Source organism: Athene cunicularia (genome assembly GCF_003259725.1).
Source record: "Athene cunicularia isolate RWA chromosome Z unlocalized genomic scaffold, athCun1 chrZ_part1, whole genome shotgun sequence".
NCBI lineage: Eukaryota > Metazoa > Chordata > Aves > Strigiformes > Strigidae > Athene > Athene cunicularia.
In genome coordinates, this window is record NW_020799142.1 from 27,494,495 (window position 1) to 27,515,757 (window position 21,263).

The window sequence follows — 21,263 nt, forward strand, 5'->3', positions numbered from 1 at the left end:
AAAAAGTTGTCTGGGCTGTAGAACAAGCGACTAGGCCAATGCAGAGACATGGAAGCCCCAGGTCCCTTTGCACCATGAATCCCAGAGTGGAAGCCGTAAGGAGCACGGGGAGGTGTGGAGTTTGATTCTGACTGAAGGAGAAAATGTTTGTTCAGTGTGTTCCAGTCTGCTCCCTTAGCAAGCAAGGTCAGGACAGGTTTCTTTCAAAGGAGATGGCATAAATATCTTTATATGCTGTACTTCAGCTCGGGTCTATTAAAGTAATGGTGACTTACATTTTCTTTCACAGCATCACAGAATCATCTAGGTTGGTCAACCTAGATGATTCTGTGATCTAGTCCAACCATTAACCCAGCACTGACATTTCCCAACTACACCAGATCCCTCAGCGCTATGTTAACCCGACTCATAAACACCTCCAGGGATGAGGACTCCACATCTGCTCTGGGCAGCTTATTCCAACACCTAACAACCCCTTCTGTAAAGAAATGCTTCCTAATATCCAGTCTAAACCCTCCCTGGCACAACTTGAGGCCTCTTGTACTATCTATTACTTTCATTACAGTGCTGTAGCTACACAGGAAGAAAAGCTTTCCTACAGAACAGTGACATCAAGGGCTTCTTTATGTCCTCTGAAAAGTACATGCTGCAAATAGCAGAAGGGAATAAAATCAATGTCTCAAGTTTTTTCTCAGTGTGTCCAAGAACTACAGCCCTCCCATGTCAAAGTACATTGTGGTTATGTTTAATGCAAACGCTGCAATGTGTCTTCCATAGGCACATGTATTCATGCACATGGAACTTGGTCTGAACCACCGAGACTTTGCATCAGAGAACATCAAAGTTTACTGCAAGTGCTGTCCAGGGTAAGATCTGGGGGTCTCACTTTCTTGAAGAATTCCCAGTTAGTGAAGATGTCTTGGAGGAGGTCATGCTTGTGTGACTCTTTTGGGAGCCTGCTGGCTGGGAGGGCAATTTCTTTTTGATCACTGGAGTTTTGTTCTTGCTTTTAAATACCTTATTGGGGTCCAGCTTGTTCACAAAGGAATCAGCTTCTTCAGAGAGGAGATCTGTGTTGATGGTTATGGGTTTATACATGTTAAACCATTGCTGAAAGGCAGGATGGTGGGGAAGAAAGAAGTTAAAAATCAAACTGCAATTAGACATTTCTACCCTCTTCCCCCTCACCCCTGAGACCTGATTTTAATCATATACCACTTATCAGTTTGCAGTTTACAGGACCACGCAGAGTGTCTTGTGATAAGGATACACAAAGCACAGCTACAGCTACAGCCCTGGAACTGCTCCACATTCCAGACAGGGAAGAGGAGAACCAGACACAAACCTAACACTACCTTTCCTGCAGTGTAACCCATGTCAGGAGCAACTCCCGATTTAAACCACAGGAAGAAAAGCAAAGGGAGGGGATGAAACTAAACCACATTTATTTAGATTCAAAGAAGCAGAAAAGATTAAAAAACCTTGGAATTTAGAAGTGCTTATAAACTGGAACCAAACTAGCTGAACTTCTCAAAATATAGCCTCCCTCCCTCTCCTGACACATACAATAATGCAGGTTTTTTAACTCTTTACACAAAGGATTTTGTGTTTGATTCTCTTTGGCCTGATTTTACATCTAGAAGTGACCATAAAAATTAATTTTTTGGATCCCAGATGCCAATACAAAGTTATGCCCTGCAGCTCTCATATCTTAAGCATTTTTATTATCGGTTTTCCAATGATGAAGTCAGGAAATAAAACTGTGGGGGTTATGGTATCACAAATCCTACTGAAACCATCAGCAAACTGTTGAACAAGGTAAACAAAATATCAATACCAAAATGTAGATGGCAATCTATTCATGTACTGCTTAATGGAAAACAGCTTTAGTATACCACCCTTGAAGACCTTTAAAAATGATAATGGTTAACATACTAGGAGGATTTTAACTAACAGAGGCTGCAAATGATTAGGGAATACATGAATGATTTCACTAAGGTTTGTGAATATAATGAACATAATAAAATATTCTAGTAGGAAGGTTACAGGAAGGCAGAGCACAGGCATATGCTACAGTAGCATGTACACAGCTTTTACTGATAGAGTAGAGCACAGTATAACAGGGAAAACACCAGAAATACAAAGAAACAAATTCTACAGCCATTGATAGATGGAAATCGGCAGTGATTTTAGTGAGTAGTTCTGATGTACGCACAGGTCTGTGGCAGGACCAAAGAATGTGATGCTGACACTCACTGAGTCCCACCAGGCCTTGCCAACATGCATACACATTACACAGGCTTATCACAGAACCACAGAAAGGTGTGGGTTAGGAGGGACCTTAAGAATCATCCAGTTCCAACCCCCCTGCCATGGGCAGGGACACCTTCCACCAGCCCAGGTTGCTCAAAGCCGTCCAGCCTGGCCTTGGACACTGCCAGGGAGGGGGCAGCCACAGCTTCTCTGGGAAACCTGTGCCAGTGTCTCACCACCCTCACAGTAAATAATTTCTTCCTTATAGCTAATCTAAATCTACCCTCTTTCAGTTTAAAACTGTTAACCCTTGTCTTGTCCCTACTTTCCCTGATAAACAGGCCCTCCCCATTATTCTTGTAGCCCCCTTTAAGTACTGGAAGGACACTGTAAGGTCTCCCCAGATCCTTCTCTTCTCTGGGCTGAACAACCCCAAGTGCTGTGTTTGGTAGTATTGTCAGATCCATTCCCCAACCTCTCATAAGGTGGAAGTAGGGTTAGGGCTGAAGGCCTAGTCAAACATAGAGGAATGGCGGAGTCTCTAATAGGAGGGCTCGGCAGAGCAGAATAGCAATTTCAATAATAAGGGGTTGGAATGGTCACGAGGCTGTACCTGGAGCTTTCCTATAATTACTTCTAGAATTGCTGGTATTTAAATTACCCCTTTTTGGGCATCACTTTTATCAAGGTATCCTTTTATGACTGAGGAGGACGCAAAGGAATTAATATTCTTGGCAAGGCTCAGGCTCATATTCTTCCTCTGGGTTTCTGTCTAATGTGTACCTGGACCTTCCTCTTTACCCAGAGAGCAGGAGGCTCTTGTTCAGTGCTTGCACATAAAACTGATCTAGACAAATCTTATATAGCTGTGGGGATGAACTGCTTTACATCTGCTCACTTGCCAGCAGTCGTGGAAACAGAGGTTTGTTTCAGAGTCAAGAAATCAAATAAATAATTAGGGTTCCATCACCTGCTATAGAGGTTAAAGGTAAAGGCTAATTCAGGTGAGAAAAGCAGAGTTAACACAACCTTAGTGAATTCACTAACATAAACAAATGACTGTTAACATGCTATAGGGGAAAGACTCATGGACCCTTCCACGGCTCACCAGGAAGGCACATTTGAGCCTACAGACTGCTTGTCAAAAGGTAGGAAGATGTTTTTCCAGTCTATACTTATGCAAAATAATGATGAGCTGGATCCTGTGGTCCTACCTTGGCCTGGGGGCTGACTCCATAGCTGGTGAAGGCATACTGCCACTGTGGGAGACCCAGGTGGGTGATGAGCAGGCGGTAGTAGGCTGTGAAAGTTTTGGTGAGGAAATGCCAATAGAGAGCTCTGTCCAGGAACCATATCTCTGTCTCTGGGGAGACAACTAGAACAAAACAAACACAAATGACACTGTTGCTTTGCAGTGATAAGATCAACCCCTGGACATTGTCAGGTGGGAGACACAACACGCTTATCAGAAAAGGCGCAGCTTCTACAATGAACTAACAGAGATGATTATCCAGAGGCAATGTGATGGTTAGAGCATGGGGACTGAATGGACTTGGTTCTGGTCCCAGCTGTACTAAAAATACTTGTGCAATAGCCATTACACTCACTTTACCCACTGTAAAATGGATGCAATGCTATTCCTTCACAACCTGGGACTGATGGGCTACATGGAACATGCTTAGACATCAGCAACTTTGTAGCATAAGTTCAAAGTACAATTATGGCAAACATTATCTGCCTCACAAAGTAAAAAGCAACTAACTCAACTGTCAGCCATCTGGGTTACCAAATAGAGTCCAGAGTCTGGAAGTCATGGGAGTGTGCGCTGCCAACAGAAACACATTTTGTAAAATCTTTCCACAGTGATCAAATATTTCTCTGGTGGCGACATCCTTTGTCACATAAAAAGAAGTGATTTTACTTGGGAAATTGAGATGCTGAACATTGTCAACTTAACACATGGCATCCCACAACACTCCCTCCCCTTGCTCAAGTTATGCACTGCATGTGCTGAAATCATTAACACCAGAAGGCAAGAGAACAAGTAAGAAGTTCCTGCCCTAGGAATTGTAGTCACACCCAATGAAAGACGCAAGATAACAAAAGAAAGAGTTTTCTTAAGAACAGGTATATCACAATTGCACGTCCTCACACAGTGTATACACATACACCTAGTAACCTGTGCACAGTGTCAGAAAACTACTTCACAAGCAACTTGGGTGTTCCACTAATCACAGATTGGTAACAGTTTTCTGTGCATCTGTCAGAAGAAACAGCTCAGCTCACATCTTTAACTTTCCTGTTGAACCCTTCCTGACAAATTTTGACCTAGGTAGTATTTGGAGGCTCTGCATCCATGCACAAGGTGGAAGAACCAGTCTGTCTCCAATCAGCTAAGGACTGTTTTTTACCATTTATGCTTTGCTTCTTAGAAGAGTTACAGCCTTTCTCACCAAAACATAAGGGAATTGTTCTGAGACATGTAAGTAACCAGAGATACATTAGTGGCTGAGCTCTAGCTCTCCGTATTATTTCAACATGATTGTCTGTAGGACATATGTGAACGCTTCCTTGTTTCTATGTATGCAGAAATCATAAGTTATAACTCAGACTCCAACATTAAAAGGATAGAAAATGTTAGCTCTAGTTAAGTCTCTGAAAGGTTTAGGCCCTGACTTCAGTGGAGACAGGACATTCCTGCATTTCTAGTCCCATCTACAAATTGCAAAGAAGATCAGAAGTGTAAGACAATTCTACTCATGTGGCCTCCAGATACAATCCACAACAAGAGATGGCTAACTTTGCTCTTTTCAGTCTTACCTGGTTTAGCATGCTTATAAACAAGACAAACTTTCCCATTCCCATTGCATGGGTCTAATTCGAAGATAAGACTACGAGAATCAAAGTGTGGCTTCTCTGGTTTGTCTCCATTACCTAAAAACAGAAACAAATCTTTATGAAATATGTTTGGAAAACAGACTGTGACTCAGCTGCTAAGAGTCAATCTATTCAATGCTTATTATATAAATCAGTTGAGGAAGAACTAAATAAAACTATTATATTTATACTTATTGGAAAGGATTAAGTTCCCTGTTAAAAAAAAAAAAAATGTGAGAAAAACTTTTATCTCCAGTAGGAAAACAAACCAGAGTCAAAATCAGATGGCTGAAAAAAGACGTCAAGCTGCCCTGTAGTCTTTCCCTGGCATAAAGCATGATCAGCTTTACAGATGTCATTCCTCAGAAGTGTTTGTCTAATCTTTTCTATAAGTTCTTTAGTGTTGGAGATGCCATAATCTTTAGACAGTCAATCCAGATCCATTGTTATCACTTAAGTTTTCATCATGTGAATCCTGCATCTTCCTTGCTACAATCGAAGGCCATTACTTCTGTTCTATCCACCATCTCTTTTTTGCCCTACTTTCTTTTTTTCTAAGGAGGACAGGGAGAACAATTTACTCTTTTTCTCTTGACAGAAGACTTTGATAAACTTGGGAGACAAACATTTCTTCATACGTTCCAGTGTGACATCAGTGTCCTTCTTAACAGCCACACAGTCTGACTCACATTCAACTTGTGACCCACAACCACCACAAAGCCTTTCTACAGGACCATTTTGGGATCATGTAGCTCCAAGTCCCTACAGTATATAATTTTCAGTTTAATGCTGCTGAGGAAGAAGGAGGACACAAAGACTTGTACCCTTCAGAAGAATTTTCCATGAAAGTCAGGATGTGAACTTTTATGAGGATGTAAATATTCTCAGTGTACCTTATAAGTGCATCAGTGGAGGTTTGAGTGGTTAAATGGAAGCAGAATTGGGCCTATTTTATTACAATGGCTAGAAGATCAGGACTGCAGCCAAGCTGGAATGTGCAAAGAGAAACTTTCAGCCACATTTAGAAGCTACAAGAGCTATAGAGATACAGAGATAAGACTGAAATCAAATCATAATTTTTAAAGGAGTCAGCATGACACCTGCCTCTGTTCTTATTTTCTTAATTCTTCCAGCCTTAAGAATTCTGAGGAAAGGAGTGGGCTTTTTTTGGTCTTTTTATCTCCAAACTGGAGGATGCTTAGCACTTTTAGGCAGTCTGGAAATACGCATTTTCCAGTGCTACCTCACACTTACATGTATTTACCAGAGTTACCTTTCCAATTCCAAAGGGCATATCCAGCTGACTTTTCACTACTAAGACAAAAACTGATTGTTCATGTAACATCATAACCACATAAAGACTTCAGAAGCTGAATCTCTGGAGGAAGCCTCAGGTAAAAGTTTAAACAGGGAAAAGGCAGAACAGGAAGGCTGCCAGGATGTTAAAGGAGGATGCAAATATTACTAGCAACTGGCAGTGTTAACAATCTCCATGAGATTCAAAGCACACAGATCTACCTGTCAAGGCTCTAGGGGATTAACAGGACATACAGTATCCAGCACAGGAAACAAAGAAAACCCCATCTATGTGGAGTGACCTTTTCTGTTGCTATATTCATGTGCTATATGCTAACGTTACCCTAACAGAGCAAGAGGGTAAGACAGAGCACATTTTCTAGCCTGTTAACAGGACCTTACCTTCCTCATCTGTGTCATCTTCGAGGTCAGCGAGAGTTGGTGCATTAGGCAGAGTGTACATAGGGGAACCCCCAAGCCGACATAGCTTCGAGACACTGTTAATCACCATGGAGCCCAGGGGCATTGGGGTATCTGCAATAAGACTGATCATTTATCACATTCAGTGTCAGGAAAGCATAGGAGGCATTTCTTCTCCTCCATACATCAACTCAACCTCTACTAAAACACAGATGCAGAGAAGAGATGGGTATGCCCAGAAGGCAACACTTAATGAAGTCAAGCTCCACAGGAGCAAAAATTAGGCTTTTTCAAACACTGAATCACACTTACAGGTGATGTGATGTCATCTCAGAGCTGTGCAGGTATGAGGATGACACTTCTGGCTAAAACTGTGCTGCAGCTGTTACCCTAGCCCTGTGAAACTGGGTATTAAAAATCCTGGCTAGCTAAAGCCACTTCATTGAAATGAAATTCCACTTCCTGAGGAAAACCCTGTATTTGACACCCCTCCCCAGAAGCAAGCGGTATCCACAGCCCAATCTGACAAACTTACTGGCAGGCAATGAAAGCCAGGATAATAGCGGCAAGCCCCCAGCACAGAGTGAATGAACCACCTGATTGTTGTGAAACAAGGATGGACAATAAAGCTCAGTCCAGTTCTCACTTTCACCACTGACTTCAGAAATAACTCCAGTGAAAGGACTTTAGCTGGTGGAAAGCAGAATCAGGCTCTGGCACATAAATATACTTTCTAATGAGAAAGAGGCATTATCAGAGGGTGACCCTACTGCTTTATGATAGGATAATGTGCTAGAGCTGCTTCTCTCTCCAGGAACTACAGAGGGAGTATGGGTATGAGATTTAAACCGCATACTTAATCTGAGTGTCAACAGATGGCCAGTGTATTACACAATGGTATTTATATCACAAAGACTTGTTTGGTTTCTAGCCAGTGTTCACTGTACACGTCTCTTCTCTGGAAGTCCATCACATGCAAGCAATAGGCTTTGCCCTGCTGCATCAGGAAGGGACCTCTGATGTTCAGTCATAATTTTTCCTCACCAAGACATCTCTAAAATGGGCTACAACCCCATGAAGATCTGCCTTTAGTTATTAATTCAGAGGTCAGTTTTCTGTAGTCACTGATCAAGCTGCCTAGCAGAAACAATCTACTTAATTTTTTTTGTGAGTTAAGGAATGGTGCTAATTTTTCATTCAAAATTACTTGGTGCATGTGCTTTTGCTCAGACTAATGCAGGATACTGACAGATCTGTACTGACTGACCAGAAAGTAAGTTTGAAATTGAAGAGGTTCTGCAAAGGAAAGACTGGCTGCAATAAAATGAGGGTGTCGGTGGAGAGGAATACATGGACTCACCGTCAGTCTTCACACTCCAGGTCATCTGGAAGCCATCTGTCATCAGATAGAAGTTCTTCAAATCCTCTGGCAATATGCAGGAGTTTTTCTGCAAATCACAATCAAATTGCTATTGGAAAATGCAAAACATGCCTCAATTCCAAAGAACAACGAGTATTGGTATAGAAATATTTGCCACCAAATGTTTTGCTCAACTCCAGTATGACTCAAGTCAGCTCAAAGATCTCACCCTATAACCTTGAGAGAAAATGGCATATTTCTTGGGTCTGTACTACTGTATTAACAAAGATGACTTGGGAAAATTTCACAATCAGCAGTCAGTCATCAAAAGATCATTACAGGATTGTTCCCTAAATGAGATGACATATCCTTTGAACTAAAAGCCACTTGGAGATCACATATATAAGAACAACAGACTTTTTCATATACACATCTTACAAGAGCAGAGTTTTGCTCTAAGTGCAGTCAGACTAAAACTACCAGTTCCACTAAAGCATGTACAATATTAGCACAAGGACTCTTTTCTTCTGAGGGATTTCAGTTGCAAGTAGGTGAGAGAAGCATAGACTCAGTAGTTGCACACTCAGCAGCACACAGCTGAACAGGTCTGACGCTTCGCTATGCGTGCAAATACACACAGAGTCAGTCTCACAAACCTGTTGGTCTGGCTTCATCTCAGCAAACTTCGGTGCTTGGTTGGGGGTCCTAAGCCTGCCTCTTTCTGAGCCAACAGTGAGAACAGCATCTCCAGTGAGCTGAGGAGAGTGTTTCTAAGAACCAGAACCCATTTCCTATATCCATCTTGGTTGTGGAAGAAGTTTTTCTTAACTCAGACTCTTCAGATAAACAACAAATATGAGGAAGGAAGGATAAAGATGTAGCCCTCAGAACAAGAAGCCCAAATATCTATGGGCAACTGCAGGCACTGCTCCTGGTGACAGGACTGGCTGCAGACCAGTGACTCTCTGTTCCTACCTACATTTTACCGGGAAAATGGACAAATAATGTGAGATTTGCAACATAGCATGTCTGATAAATCAAGTACTTTTGTGACATGATTTTCAGCCTTTTCTAAAAGAGGTGTATTCTTTACATTTAGCCAGTTTTAAAAACATGTTGTTGGATGTGTCCTGATCTTTGTGCAGCGATTTTGACACTCAAAGCAAGAAAAGACAGAATTATAAATTTTAAAAATATTTATAGGTCAGTATTGTTGTCTCTCATACAGGCTTACCCTGCCATAGATCAATATGTTATTCAGGTAGGTATTCACAGCCTGGCTCAGCGGCTTGTGTGGGTTTTGGAGCAGTTACAGAATTGCTTTGGAGAAAGCAGGGGAGTCAGATGTTAAACAGCTTTCCAATATTGTGCATCTGCTGGGACTACTTACCTACAGCTACTAGAAAATGTAACATTCAAAGTCTCATAAAATAAAGAAAAAAATATTCTGGTCACTAGTAGCTAAGGAAAAGAAACATGCACATGCAGTTCAGGTGGCTCTGCTACACCTGGGGCATGAATCTGTAACATCTCAGGAGAAGGTGATTGGATTCTTCTCCATGTCTGCAACTTGTGCATATCCAGTTATCTTGTATCATATCCAGTTATGTTGCCTCAGTGCAACCTATCCAGCAGGAGCTACCTGCCAGCTGTGCATCCAGCTGCAATGTTGGCCTCTAATCATCAGTAACTGGCACCAGCAAGGGAAGGCGCTGGCCTCCTGTCCACATCCCCTCCCTTCCCTAGGACCATGGCAGCCCTTCTGACTGTTAAAGTCTTACTCACAGACACTTTCTTTTGAGTTGTTACAGTCCCTGTGCCTTAAACTGTGGTGTATATGCTGTGCAGGACCCTCTAATCCACCCATAATCTTCAATCCTATGTGTTAACTTACTTTCTAATCATAACCATTTTATGCTGACAGACTGCTACTGACGAGTCCCAGATATTAATGGATTTGCAGCTTGCAATAGGGAAGGTCACGTTACTTGCACTGTCAGCAGCCAGGTCACTAGCACAGTGCTCTCCTAACCCAGGTAGGGAAAATCTTCAGAGGCAACAGGTATTAAAACAGAGAATCTGATACTGCAGAAACTAGGAATTTATTGTCCTTTGATAAGAACCTGCTGATGGCCGAGGCCCTGGTGGTAAGTTTCAGGAGATTACTAAACCACATGGACATATCTGAAGTTCTTCAAATGCCTTTAACAAACACACCTTCTTCTGTGGGTTCTTCTCAGTCCTAAATATTTATAATTTCATGCTATGTTTTCACCACTTCCAGGTGCAAGCTGTAGCTGTAAGCACAGTGATTAGGGTTAAAACTATGAAGAAAGAAAATATGGCAGACCTGCGACAAAGCCTCAGAAGAGTACAAATGTTTACACAGCACTTTCAGTCCATTTCAACCCCCCCAATTTTAACTACCCCAGCAGTAAAAATACATACGTGAACTGCTCTTGACTTCAGTGGGTGTTCTACTCTAAGGAGGAGAACCAGATCCATCAAGATGACAAAATCTAAGATTTTAAAAACTCTACCTCAGTATCCAGTCAAATACTACCACAAACTGGACACACCCCAATTTAACAAACACAGCTGATTAAGACAAAGAAAAAAACAAGTCTGGATAAGCCTTCTGCTTCAAATCCTCCTTTTTCTGGATGAAAAGGTTAACATGTACATGTTTCTCCAAATGGCTGCCCTCCCCAAATTATTTTAGGGTTCTCCTAACCATGTTCCTTTGCATGAATTTCCAAATAATGGTGTAAAATACATGGGTGGAAATTGCTATACCAGAGCAGATATGGGGTCTATAGGAAAAGGCCTGTATATAGAAAGCTTTACTAATACCCATCTCTCCCATCTGACAGAAAGGATTGATTGATCTGTCATATTATGCTCAGCCACACGACCCTATGACATCAAAACAGTGGCATACCATACATCTGGCAAGAGTCAAAGAAACAAACCACTACTATATATTAAAAATGGCTTCTCAAGCTCTGTACTCCTGCTCAACTGGTAGTTTCCAGGGTTGTGATCTCCAGCCCCATAAAATACAATATTCCTAATAATGTGCCAGAAGTGACTTAACCATAGCCCTAGCAAGCAGCTGTTTTCACTCCAGTCATCTGGTTACACTCATCAGCTCATAAAACAAAATATCCCAAGTGCCCAATATGGTGTGTGAGGTCTATTTCTTTTGTTTATCATCCATAATACCCCCACGCAGTCTCCCAAGAAAGCACAGTCCACTGAGGACAGAACCAGGGTAGTTTTGCTGCCAAGACCTGATCAGTGCTGGATCTAGAGCTAAAACACTGACATATGGCAATTCACTTAAAGCACTGTTGAAACAATGCCTCCCAAGCAAATAGCTAAAGAAATGGACGGCAATCAAAACATATAGCTCTAGAGATTTCTTTAAAAAACTGAATGAGTTTTTATCCAGTTTCTGGGGAGACAAGGAAGGGGTTTATGTCATTTCTCGGAGCTACCAAGTAACAGGCCAAATCAGCAGCCACCTTTCCCTGTCCCTAACATCATGCTGTTTCATAACTGGTCTGCCCTAGCTGCCAGTGAATGCAGATGTTAATTTATGTAACATACTGAGATGTTCTTGTTGCACCTTTTATAAATCTGATCTGTGGGGTCTCCCAGGAGATAACCTTGCTTGGATTTCCTGCCCTGAAAGGCACAGGGCTGGGGCAGACCTGATTGCCTGCTGCAGAGAACAGGATTTGGTAATCCTCTTGAGAATGGTGTTGTGCACCTAGTTTTTCAATCAGGCCTCACAGGAGTTGAACACTATGTCAGAAATGCTGTCTACCTCCCTAAAGTCCTCCAGCTTCTTCTCTGTTATGCAGCTTGAAGAAATATACCTTTCCTCCCACACTGGTTCTGCTGGATTTGCCTCCCCACCTCTCCCATAGTCAGGTTCAAGATGGGCAGATCTGTGCTCCTGGGGATCAGAGATGGCAGGCTCGCCTAACGCTGAGGGAGGACATTACAAGGAGGATGCCAAGAAGGACCCTTGTGGATGCGCACGCCTGCATGCATACTCGAGTCAAAAAGAGATACGGTAGAAGCGATAAGAAAGACTTACAGAATAGCCAGGAACCACCACCACAGTTCCCACTGAGATTTACATGCAGTTTCTAAATCGTCTGGCAGCCTAAAACAGTCCACAACAGGAAAGCACCAGATTGCTTGAGGGCTTTTTAATGGTTTTATCAGAGAAAAATAAATCTTTGCAGACAAAGTGCATTAAAGAGAAACAAATTTCCCAGATAGAGTTGTAGAATATCAAAGCTCCAGCAATGTGATGGGCAGGCATCACCTATAGCCAGCCCATGGCAGTTCAGACACCACTAACAAGCCAAATAGAGGAACAGGCAAAATGACCCCCTTCATTTGGTTTGGACTGTTGAGGTGCTGAGCGCTGGGACCTCCAGCTCCCCCTAACAGAATGCAATTTTCTGTTTTCTGAAAACCAAAACAATGATGCGAGTGACTTACCTCTTTTCTGGTTGAGGCAAAAAGAAAATGTGGTTCAGACATTGTCACTGCAGATACCAGTGTGCCTCCTAGCAATATTTTAATATAACACCTACTTTTAAAAACTGCTTGTGTATGGGAGCAGGGCAGTTGACAGCCTAATTTTAGGAGTGGGAACAGGTTCATAGGACAATATACAGTTATTAGCACTGGTGTTCCAGTGACCTGGTAACTCTGTCTCTACTCCCCATTCTATTGCTTGCCTTACTTTCTTGGGGAAAAGATAACATCTTGGTAGGTCTAAATTTCAGGAAAGGTGAAAAAATTAACTAGTATTTTTAAAAATATTTTGATCTGCTTGAAAGTTTTGGGGAAGTGATGCTACCTATGTAAATACTTGACCACCATATACTTTCAATATTTTTGCGAATGTGCTGATTTCCAACAAAATATTCAGGATTAATTTCAGGTTTGGTTTCCTGAGAGTAGGATTTAACAGCTCTTTCCACCTCCACAGAAAGACTTGGAAAAAATCTTTTCTGCTCTCCTACTGTCTTACTGCACTGTCTCCTGTCATGAAGCTCACCTTCCCCTGCAAAGCCTCATGGCAGCTAATGGACATTCACCAAGCTGATGTAAGATTTTAAAACTTCCATTGATGTATCCAGCAAAATACTAACGTAAGTCAGGCACAGCCCAATTGAACAAATGCAGCTGATGGAGACAAAAAAAAGCATATTGCCAGCACTACTAGTATATAATTTTAATCATTCATAATTTTAAAAAGGTTGATTTCCTTTTTAAGAGTTTCTGAATACCACAGATTTTCTCTCAGCAGAAATACCTTTTCATTACAAAACTGGAGTAGAACTGTAATAATTTCCTTTAGAAAAAAATGTAAAAAAAATCCAATCTTAAGAATAGAGCTTTTATGTGGTGAGTCTCAATGAGAAAATGGGGATATTTTTTTTGGAAAAAGAATGTAATTTTGGGAATAGTTTGACCAGTTTTCACTACATCACACAAAAAGCCCTGTCAATACTTTCATTACCAAAGAGTAGAGGCAAATTAAAAATACAGACTGTGACAAGATCTTGTTAAAATCTCCACTAAGGAGGCATGATTACGTGCATAAGTATTGCCACCTAGTGGCTATGAAAAAAAAAAACAGTGATAGGAGTAAACGTTAGGTACATATAAACTTGCATTTAAATTCAAGCAGGATGATTTTGAGGAAAAGTGAGGTACAAATTCATCCTGGAAGGGCCCTGTGACGTGCACTTAATCAGCACTGCAGGACATACTGCAGTTGCGTGGACTGTGTTAGATATCAGACTTATCCCCAAAGCTCAAGAGAAAAAAGGAAAAATAAAATAGTTATCTTTTAATTCGAGAAAGGAGACTTCAGGATTTGTCAATGCAGCTGGAATTAAAAGCAAAGAAACTGATACCTAAGTCCTTCACCATTAGTTGCCCAGATCAACTGTATCTCCTTAATTTTCACTATTTACTTCTACAATTAGTCCATCACTGGGGTGGTGGGGGGTGACATCTTTGGAGCGAAGTGCTTTGGCAAGAGCATTTCAAAGTCTGGCTTGACAAGAACAGCTCGATTTTGAAACAAACCCAACCTGGTTTGGAGGAGTAGCAGCACCTGAAAATGAGAGCAATGCTGTTTTCAGGAGAAGCAGTCCTCTCCACTCAACCGAAGAATGAATGTCACTCTACTGCTCCCAGACCTGAGCTGGCTCAGAGCCAGGGTGCATCAGACTTTCCAGCCCAGTTAATTCGATACCTGAATAACAGCTACAGGAAATCAGGTATCAGTTCACATGGACTTGAAAAAATGGTCATTTCTGCCTGACCACAGTTATTGGCTACTGTACAAGTTTCAGTAAATAACACAGGTTTACATTACATCCATTCTGACCCAAGTTTATAAATTCTTGATAAATAGCATTAATTGGGCAGGGTGTTACCAAAATTAGTGCAAGATTTTTCCTTACTGTTTATAGAAAACTGTAAATGGCAAGGCAACATCAAACGGGAAGTTATTTTATGTAGTAACAAGCGCAGTCTCTGGGAGGATGTGTGTTAGGGCATAGCCAGGTTTGGAGCAGAGGGAGGATGATTCACTCAGCTCCGATCTCTGACATGCCCCTTTCGAAAGGCCAGTCAGCTTCTGCTGTCCCTTCCCTACATATGAGTGATTCTTAGAAATCAGTTATTCCCCCATGGTCATGGGACTGAAAAAAACATGTATATTTAAAAAGGGGACCAGAAGTGACATCTCTGCCCACCAGAGTCACATGACAGAATTCAGAGAACCCTCTGGTCATGTAGTCCAATGCAGTGGGGCCAGCTAATGTGAAGGTAGCATGTGTCCTTTGTAGTCTTCTAGAACAAGAAGTGGGACATGCCTTGGCCAAAAGATTGGGCCAGTTAGCCAAAGAGGAGGTGGAAGGAGGGGCAATGAGAAATGGAAGATGACACCTAGATGAAGGGATTGAGTGCACCCTCAGTCAGTTTGCAGATGACACCCAGCTGGGTGGGAGTGTTGATCTGCTCGAGGGTAGGGAGGCTCTGCAGAGAGATCTGGACAGGCTGGAGTGATGGGCTGAGCCCAACTGGGGGAGTTTCACTGAGGGCAAATGCCAGGGGCTGCCCTTGGGCCACAACAACCCCCAGCAGCGCTACAGGCTTGGGGAGGAGTGGCTGGAGAGCTGCCAGTCAGAGAGGGACCTGGGGGTGATTGACAGCCGGCTGAACAGGAGCCAGCAGTGTGCCCAGGGGGCCAAGAAGGCCAATGACATCCTGGCTTGTGTTAGCACTGGCATGGCCAGCAGGGTCAGGGAAGGGATCTTACCCCTGTACTCGGCACTGGTGAGGCCGCACCTCGATTCCTGTGTTCAGTTTTGGCCCCTCACTACAAAAAGGACATTGAATGACTCCAGTGTGTCCAGAGAAGGGCAACAGAGCTGGTGCAGGTCCTACAAGGAGCAGCTGAGGGAACTGGAGGTGTTTAGTCTGGAGAAGAGGAGGCTGAGGGGAGACCTCATCGCCCTCTACAGCTCCCTGAAAGGAGGGTGCAGAGAGCTGGGGATGAGTCTCTTTAACCAAGTAACAAGCACTAGGACAAGAGGTAATGGCCTCAATTTGTGCCAGGGAAGGTTTAGACTGGGTATCAGGAGGCATTTCTTTACAGAAGGGGTTGTTGGGTGTTGGAATGGGCTGCCCAGGGCAGTGGTGGAGTCCCCATCCCTGGAGGGGTTTAAGAGCCGGGTCGACATAGCGCTGAGGGATCTGGTGTAGTTAGGAAGTGTTAATGTTGGGTTGATGGTTGGACTGGATGATCTTCAAGGTCTTTTCCAACCTAGACAATTCTGTGATACGAGTAATAAAGAGCTTCTCCATTTTGTTTGAAAGGGAGAGGGAAAATAGTTTCAGACCTGTGTCAGAGCAATGTTTGTTCTCCACTGAGTCACCAGTGTCGCTGCCTACTACAGTCATGTGGTTTCTTCCTGAATACATGCACACGATGAAGTTTCTCTAACAGATCAGGTGCATGTGACAGCCTAGAAGACAGAGTAATATCTGATTAAAAAACCCCAAAAGATCCATTTAGGCTCCACTGTGCATCAAACTTGGTAGCAGACTGTCTCACAAACAAACACAAGGTAGGCATTGCATTTGACATTCTCCATGGGCTGCTGTACATTCAGACTGACTTCACTGCAGTATCATCAGGAAAACACTCACTTGCTCCCATGAAACGATTGCATGGCGTTCAGCTGGCTCCTTTTCCACAAACGTCACCTCAGCAACTCCTGGAGAAGTCTCTAAAAGGAAAAGAGGAGCATGTTTGCAGCTGGCACAGGTAACACCAACAATGTGAGCCAGACAATTCTGCAAGTTAACCTGAACTGATAGCTGGGGAAAAGGCATTAATGACTGCAAGCACTGTGCTGGTGACTGAGCAGTCACTTTCTTTTGTCTGCAACTGTACTCAGCATGTCTTGACATGAGGATGCCTAGTTCTGCACATGATGCTATACTTTGATGGTTTTTATAGATGCATATACACACACATTTTGTATTCAAGGTGTGAATTTTTGCAGAGGATTCATGGAAAAATCAACCATGGGTTCCTGGTCAGACTCTAAACGAGATGAATCTTTCTTTGTAAGCATACCCTGTGGTTTCCATTGGGTAGGATACACTCAGCTTGACACAAGGTTGTGTACAGTGCGGCTGTGAGTTGCTTACAACTGTACTCCAAAGACAGGCACACTTCAGTGCTGGACTCAGTGGGTATAAGCAGATGCAGAATCTGAACCTGCCGAAGGGATCTGCATGAACAAACATCAGTTCTCTGGAATCACAGCTGGACACATGTAAATTTGTTATGAGCACTGTGCTTATAATTTATAAAAATAATCTGAATATTTTATGGGAAAGAATGCTATATAAATGCAAGATACTAATCTACATGGTGCTATCCTTGCAGGTGTGCCACAGCAGAACAGTCTCTCTTTGCACTTATTATTTTATAATGTTTTACTTCATCTACAGCCAACTGAAACTGTTCTCACTGACTTCATTCACTTTGGATCAGGTCCAGAAAGACTACTAACTTATTGTTGTGGGAACTGCAAGCCCAGCACACAGGGCCGTGGAATAGAAGTGATCACTATGCAGGACTTTCAAGACCGGCTCTGCTGTGAAAGTACTGGCTCCTAAAGCAGTCACACCTATTACAATTGCTTTCTGGTAAAACGTACACAGTGCACTAGACAGGAAAGGCAGGCACTAGAGAGCTTTGGTTTGTTTTTTTTATCTCCAGCACTGGGCTTTTAATTCTAGCGGTAGCATTGTCCTTGTCTGTTCTGTTGGTAGAAGAGCAGCACTGCGTTTCGGGAAGTCTAAACTTCATTTTAATTGAAAGTATTGATTGGTACATTGTCAGATGCTTTAAAACACAAAACATATCACCAGGAAACCAAACTCCAAGTTAAAGACAGAAAAAAGAAAAAAAATAAACTCACAGTAGGTCACCTAGCTAATCTGTATGGCCAAAGGGGGGAACCCAATATACAGAAAACTTAGATGTTTCACCAAGTTTCACTTTCAATAGGTGGGTGCAAGGCAGGGGGATGTGTCTCTTGCTCAAATATAAGCTGTCCACATCTATTCTGCTTCTCAAGAAGTGTGCAATCAGAAGTGTGTGTGGAATCAATGATCTAACCAGTCCTTTCCATCTAAGCTATCCAAGCCTTATGAAAAGTTAAGAGATTATAATAACAGAGTAATTGTTATTTCTGTGATCAAAGAAAACAGCAGGGATGTTTAATTCATCATGCACAACGGCTCGGCTGGGATGACGGAAGATTAAATATTGTATCAGTCAAAGATGACGTCTAGGAATAAGAGAACTGAAACTTCTAAAGAGGTCCGAACCAAATCCAAGATCAAAAGAATGAGAAATTTTGTCTTAAAAGCCTTAACGTTATACTAAAAATACCCTGTGGGTAAACTGAAGGCCATGTTTAACAGATTTGTGTAGGTATGGAGAGGAGCTCCATTAAACATTAATGAGCATAAGAAATTGCCATGGGTTGCTTCTTCTTCCAGATGGAAAAAATAAAGAAGCCACCTACTTTAAGACAAAAGATACAGGATAAAGCTTAACTAGTTCAGATGACTCCTTTCTATTAACTATTCTGAATGAAGATCACAGTAAACTCTGTCCTATTTCTAGGACATTTAATCTGAAAGATTCCAAAAATGCTTTGCAGTATTAATCAGAAAGAGTAAATGTAATGATGTGACACAAAGCTGAAGCAGGAAATCACAGCATTATCAGTCCTTACGGTACTGCTAATACTGCCTATAAGTCAGATAAACTCTCAGCATCTTTTTTAAATGTCTGAAAAGTTACTAGTGAAGCATGGTCCTGCTCTGGGCAGACCAGAACAGCTAACACCTCCTGTTCAGATTTAGTTGTGGGCAATCAACCTTCCTGGAATTTGCTATTAGTCACAGAACTTCAGCAAAATTAATCATACTGGCAATGGGAAAGATGTTTGTCTTTTTTCCTCAAATTATAACCTCCATTAATGCTTGTGATAAATCTCCCACCTTGTAGGGACTTCCACAGAGACTACAAGTTAAAAAACCCAAACCAATCCCAAAACAACCCCCTCACCACCTCACCCTCTACCCCCCCGCCTCATATATAGAATTTGCTTAAAGAAGGGTTTTTGAAATGATGCCATGAACATTTCTTCATAAAGGTATTGGAAAATTGGGCCTCAAGCTCCCATATACTGTATGTGCAAAATTTTCCTACCTAAAAGGAGTATGTTGAGTTTCATTAAAAGATCATTTCTATCTCCTGAAAAAATGTTTCACAAACTCAACAAAGTTAAAAGCCTATTACTGCTTTTGTGTTATGGTAGGCAGAAAAGTATCTAGTGGTTTCATGAGACTTCCCAAAAGACTTAAAATAAGATAGCTTCTAGTGCTGCAAACTACTGAGTTGAGGCATCTTTTTGAATGAGAAACCCTTCATTATTTGAAAGACATGAACACTGAACATATTGGTAACGTTTCCCAATTAGTTCAGCAATTCCAATTAATATGGTGGCATAATTTACATGATTTGGTCTACTTCTTTGGGAAAAAAATATGCAAAATACCCAGGAATGGAGAGACAGAGAAAAGAACCAAAGTAAAGCCATCACTGCAATGGACTGGGGTGTGTATTAATGTATTGCACAATACAGGTTGTCAGAGATACAGACAGAAAAACAAAAAAAACCCAAACACAAAAGAGGCAACATCTTCCAGTGAAAGGGATGCTACAGGACTTTCAGAGTCAAACCTGCATTGTCATATCCTGCTGGTGTAAATAACACAGCTACCCAAAACAGTTTATATGTCAACGTTACTTCTGGATGTAGTTAAACATCATGCAGATCTCATATATCTGAGCCTGGGTGGTGAAAATGTGGGAAGGGTTAGTAATTTTTTAAAAAGGGCTACTTCAGAGAAGCATTTGCCATGATGGTTGATCATCAGTAGTTTCATCTCTTTAATGCTCTCACAGAGTGAAGTTATCCTGATCTCTCAACTGTAAAATGAAAAATACAAACAAAAAAAAGCCCAAGAAGTCCAATAAGTCAGTAGAGAATGATGAACAGAGAGTGAGGATGAAGTCCTGTCCTCACTGAAGCCCACAGCATGAATTTTGCCCTGATTTTTTAATCTCCTCTGTCTGAGCAGCTATCTAAAAACACGTGCAATTAACGATACACTTGGGTTACCAGATGAAATTCACTGTCCTACAATACAGCATCTGAGTGAGGTAACCAAAGCAGTCACTTCTAGCTTTAAAATTCATAGGAAGAAGTTCTGGAACTGCAGTTTGTAATCCTGTCATATGCAAGGCTTGGGATAGAAGTATTGGTACATGGGTTCTGTGCCCCAGATTGCTGACAGGTGAAAGGTCTGATGCTAAAATGCTTTACACATGCAAACACTTTCACCAGTTCTTGTGATTCTACTGCCATTAGCAAAGGTTAGTCTGAGAAGCCTTACTTTCTCCTGCTGAACTTCAAAGGGAACTCCCAGGATGCAAGAAGGCTCAAGATCTGAGCAAAAACCAGAGATGGCAAGCAGGGCATGTTGTGGAAAAAGTCCCATGGTATGGGAATACGCTGCAGGGTGACTATTTATGGGGATCCGATCCTGAGAAATTTCACAGATTAGTCTTCTGCCAGAACACTGCACCTCACTGAACTCCTTCCATTGGGCATGCTACCTGCTGACCCTAAATTATAAGAGGCCAAGAATTATGCATGATTTGGAATAAAACACCATCATCTCTTTCTTTGATTTTTTTTTTTTTAATCTGTAGGGCTCTCTTAAGTCGAGAGATTCTGAACATCTGCCACTGATTCAAACGCTAGAAACAGGGTGTGTGTATGTGGGGTGTGGGTGTGTGGGGGGGTGTGGGGGGTGTGTGTGTGTCCCAGCGCTGCAGGCACCCGGATCTCACACCCCGGGACTGCTCCGCAGCTCTCGGCCGCAGGGCCGACACGGTCAGCCGAAGCCGGGCCCGCTGCTGCAAGGGCCTCCGGGCGGGGACGTCGGGGATGGGGCCTACAGGGCCGCCCCGGGGACCCTGGGCACTGAGGGAGGCGCCGCTTCCCGCCGCGGGCGGTTTCCGTGACAACCGAGCGACACCCCCAAGCCCCCACCTTACCTCCCCCAGGCCCAAAGCGCTGTCGCACAGCGCTACTCACCCAGTATCCGTGTGACCCCCAGGGTGAGCTTGTCCAGGTAGGGCTTGATGCCGGCGGAAGGCTTCTCCTCCATCCTCCACAGGCCGCTGCCCGGCTCCCCTCACCGTCAACGCGGGCGAGGCCGATGGGGGCGTGCGTCTAGAGTGGGGGGAGAACAGGACGGGCGTAGCCCCCCGTCTTTTGTCCTTCCTCCCACCCCGTAGCGGCGGCTGCGCCGCGAGGCGTGCTGGGAGCCGTAGTTCCCCCGGCCG

At 42.7% G+C, this 21,263-nt stretch overlaps 1 protein-coding gene across 2 annotated transcripts; it reads right to left on the reverse strand.

The window, feature by feature from the left end:
* Positions 1-461: 461 nt before the first annotated feature.
* TPGS2 (tubulin polyglutamylase complex subunit 2) lies at positions 462-21,197 on the reverse strand. Of its 2 annotated transcripts, XM_026865918.1 has the most exons (7): positions 21,013-21,195; positions 16,466-16,545; positions 8,207-8,294; positions 6,829-6,960; positions 5,074-5,187; positions 3,468-3,628; positions 462-1,110 (listed from the first exon to the last, which is right to left on the reverse strand). In XM_026865918.1, exons 1-7 carry the CDS (start codon positions 21,083-21,085, stop codon positions 883-885), a joined length of 876 nt encoding a protein of 291 aa, XP_026721719.1. In that variant the 5' UTR covers positions 21,086-21,195; the 3' UTR covers positions 462-882. The 2 variants fall into 2 exon arrangements, with proteins under 2 accessions (XP_026721719.1, XP_026721721.1); XM_026865920.1 differs by lacking the exon at positions 6,829-6,960 and having other exon boundaries at positions 21,013-21,197.
* Between the last annotated feature and the right edge of the window lie 66 nt (positions 21,198-21,263).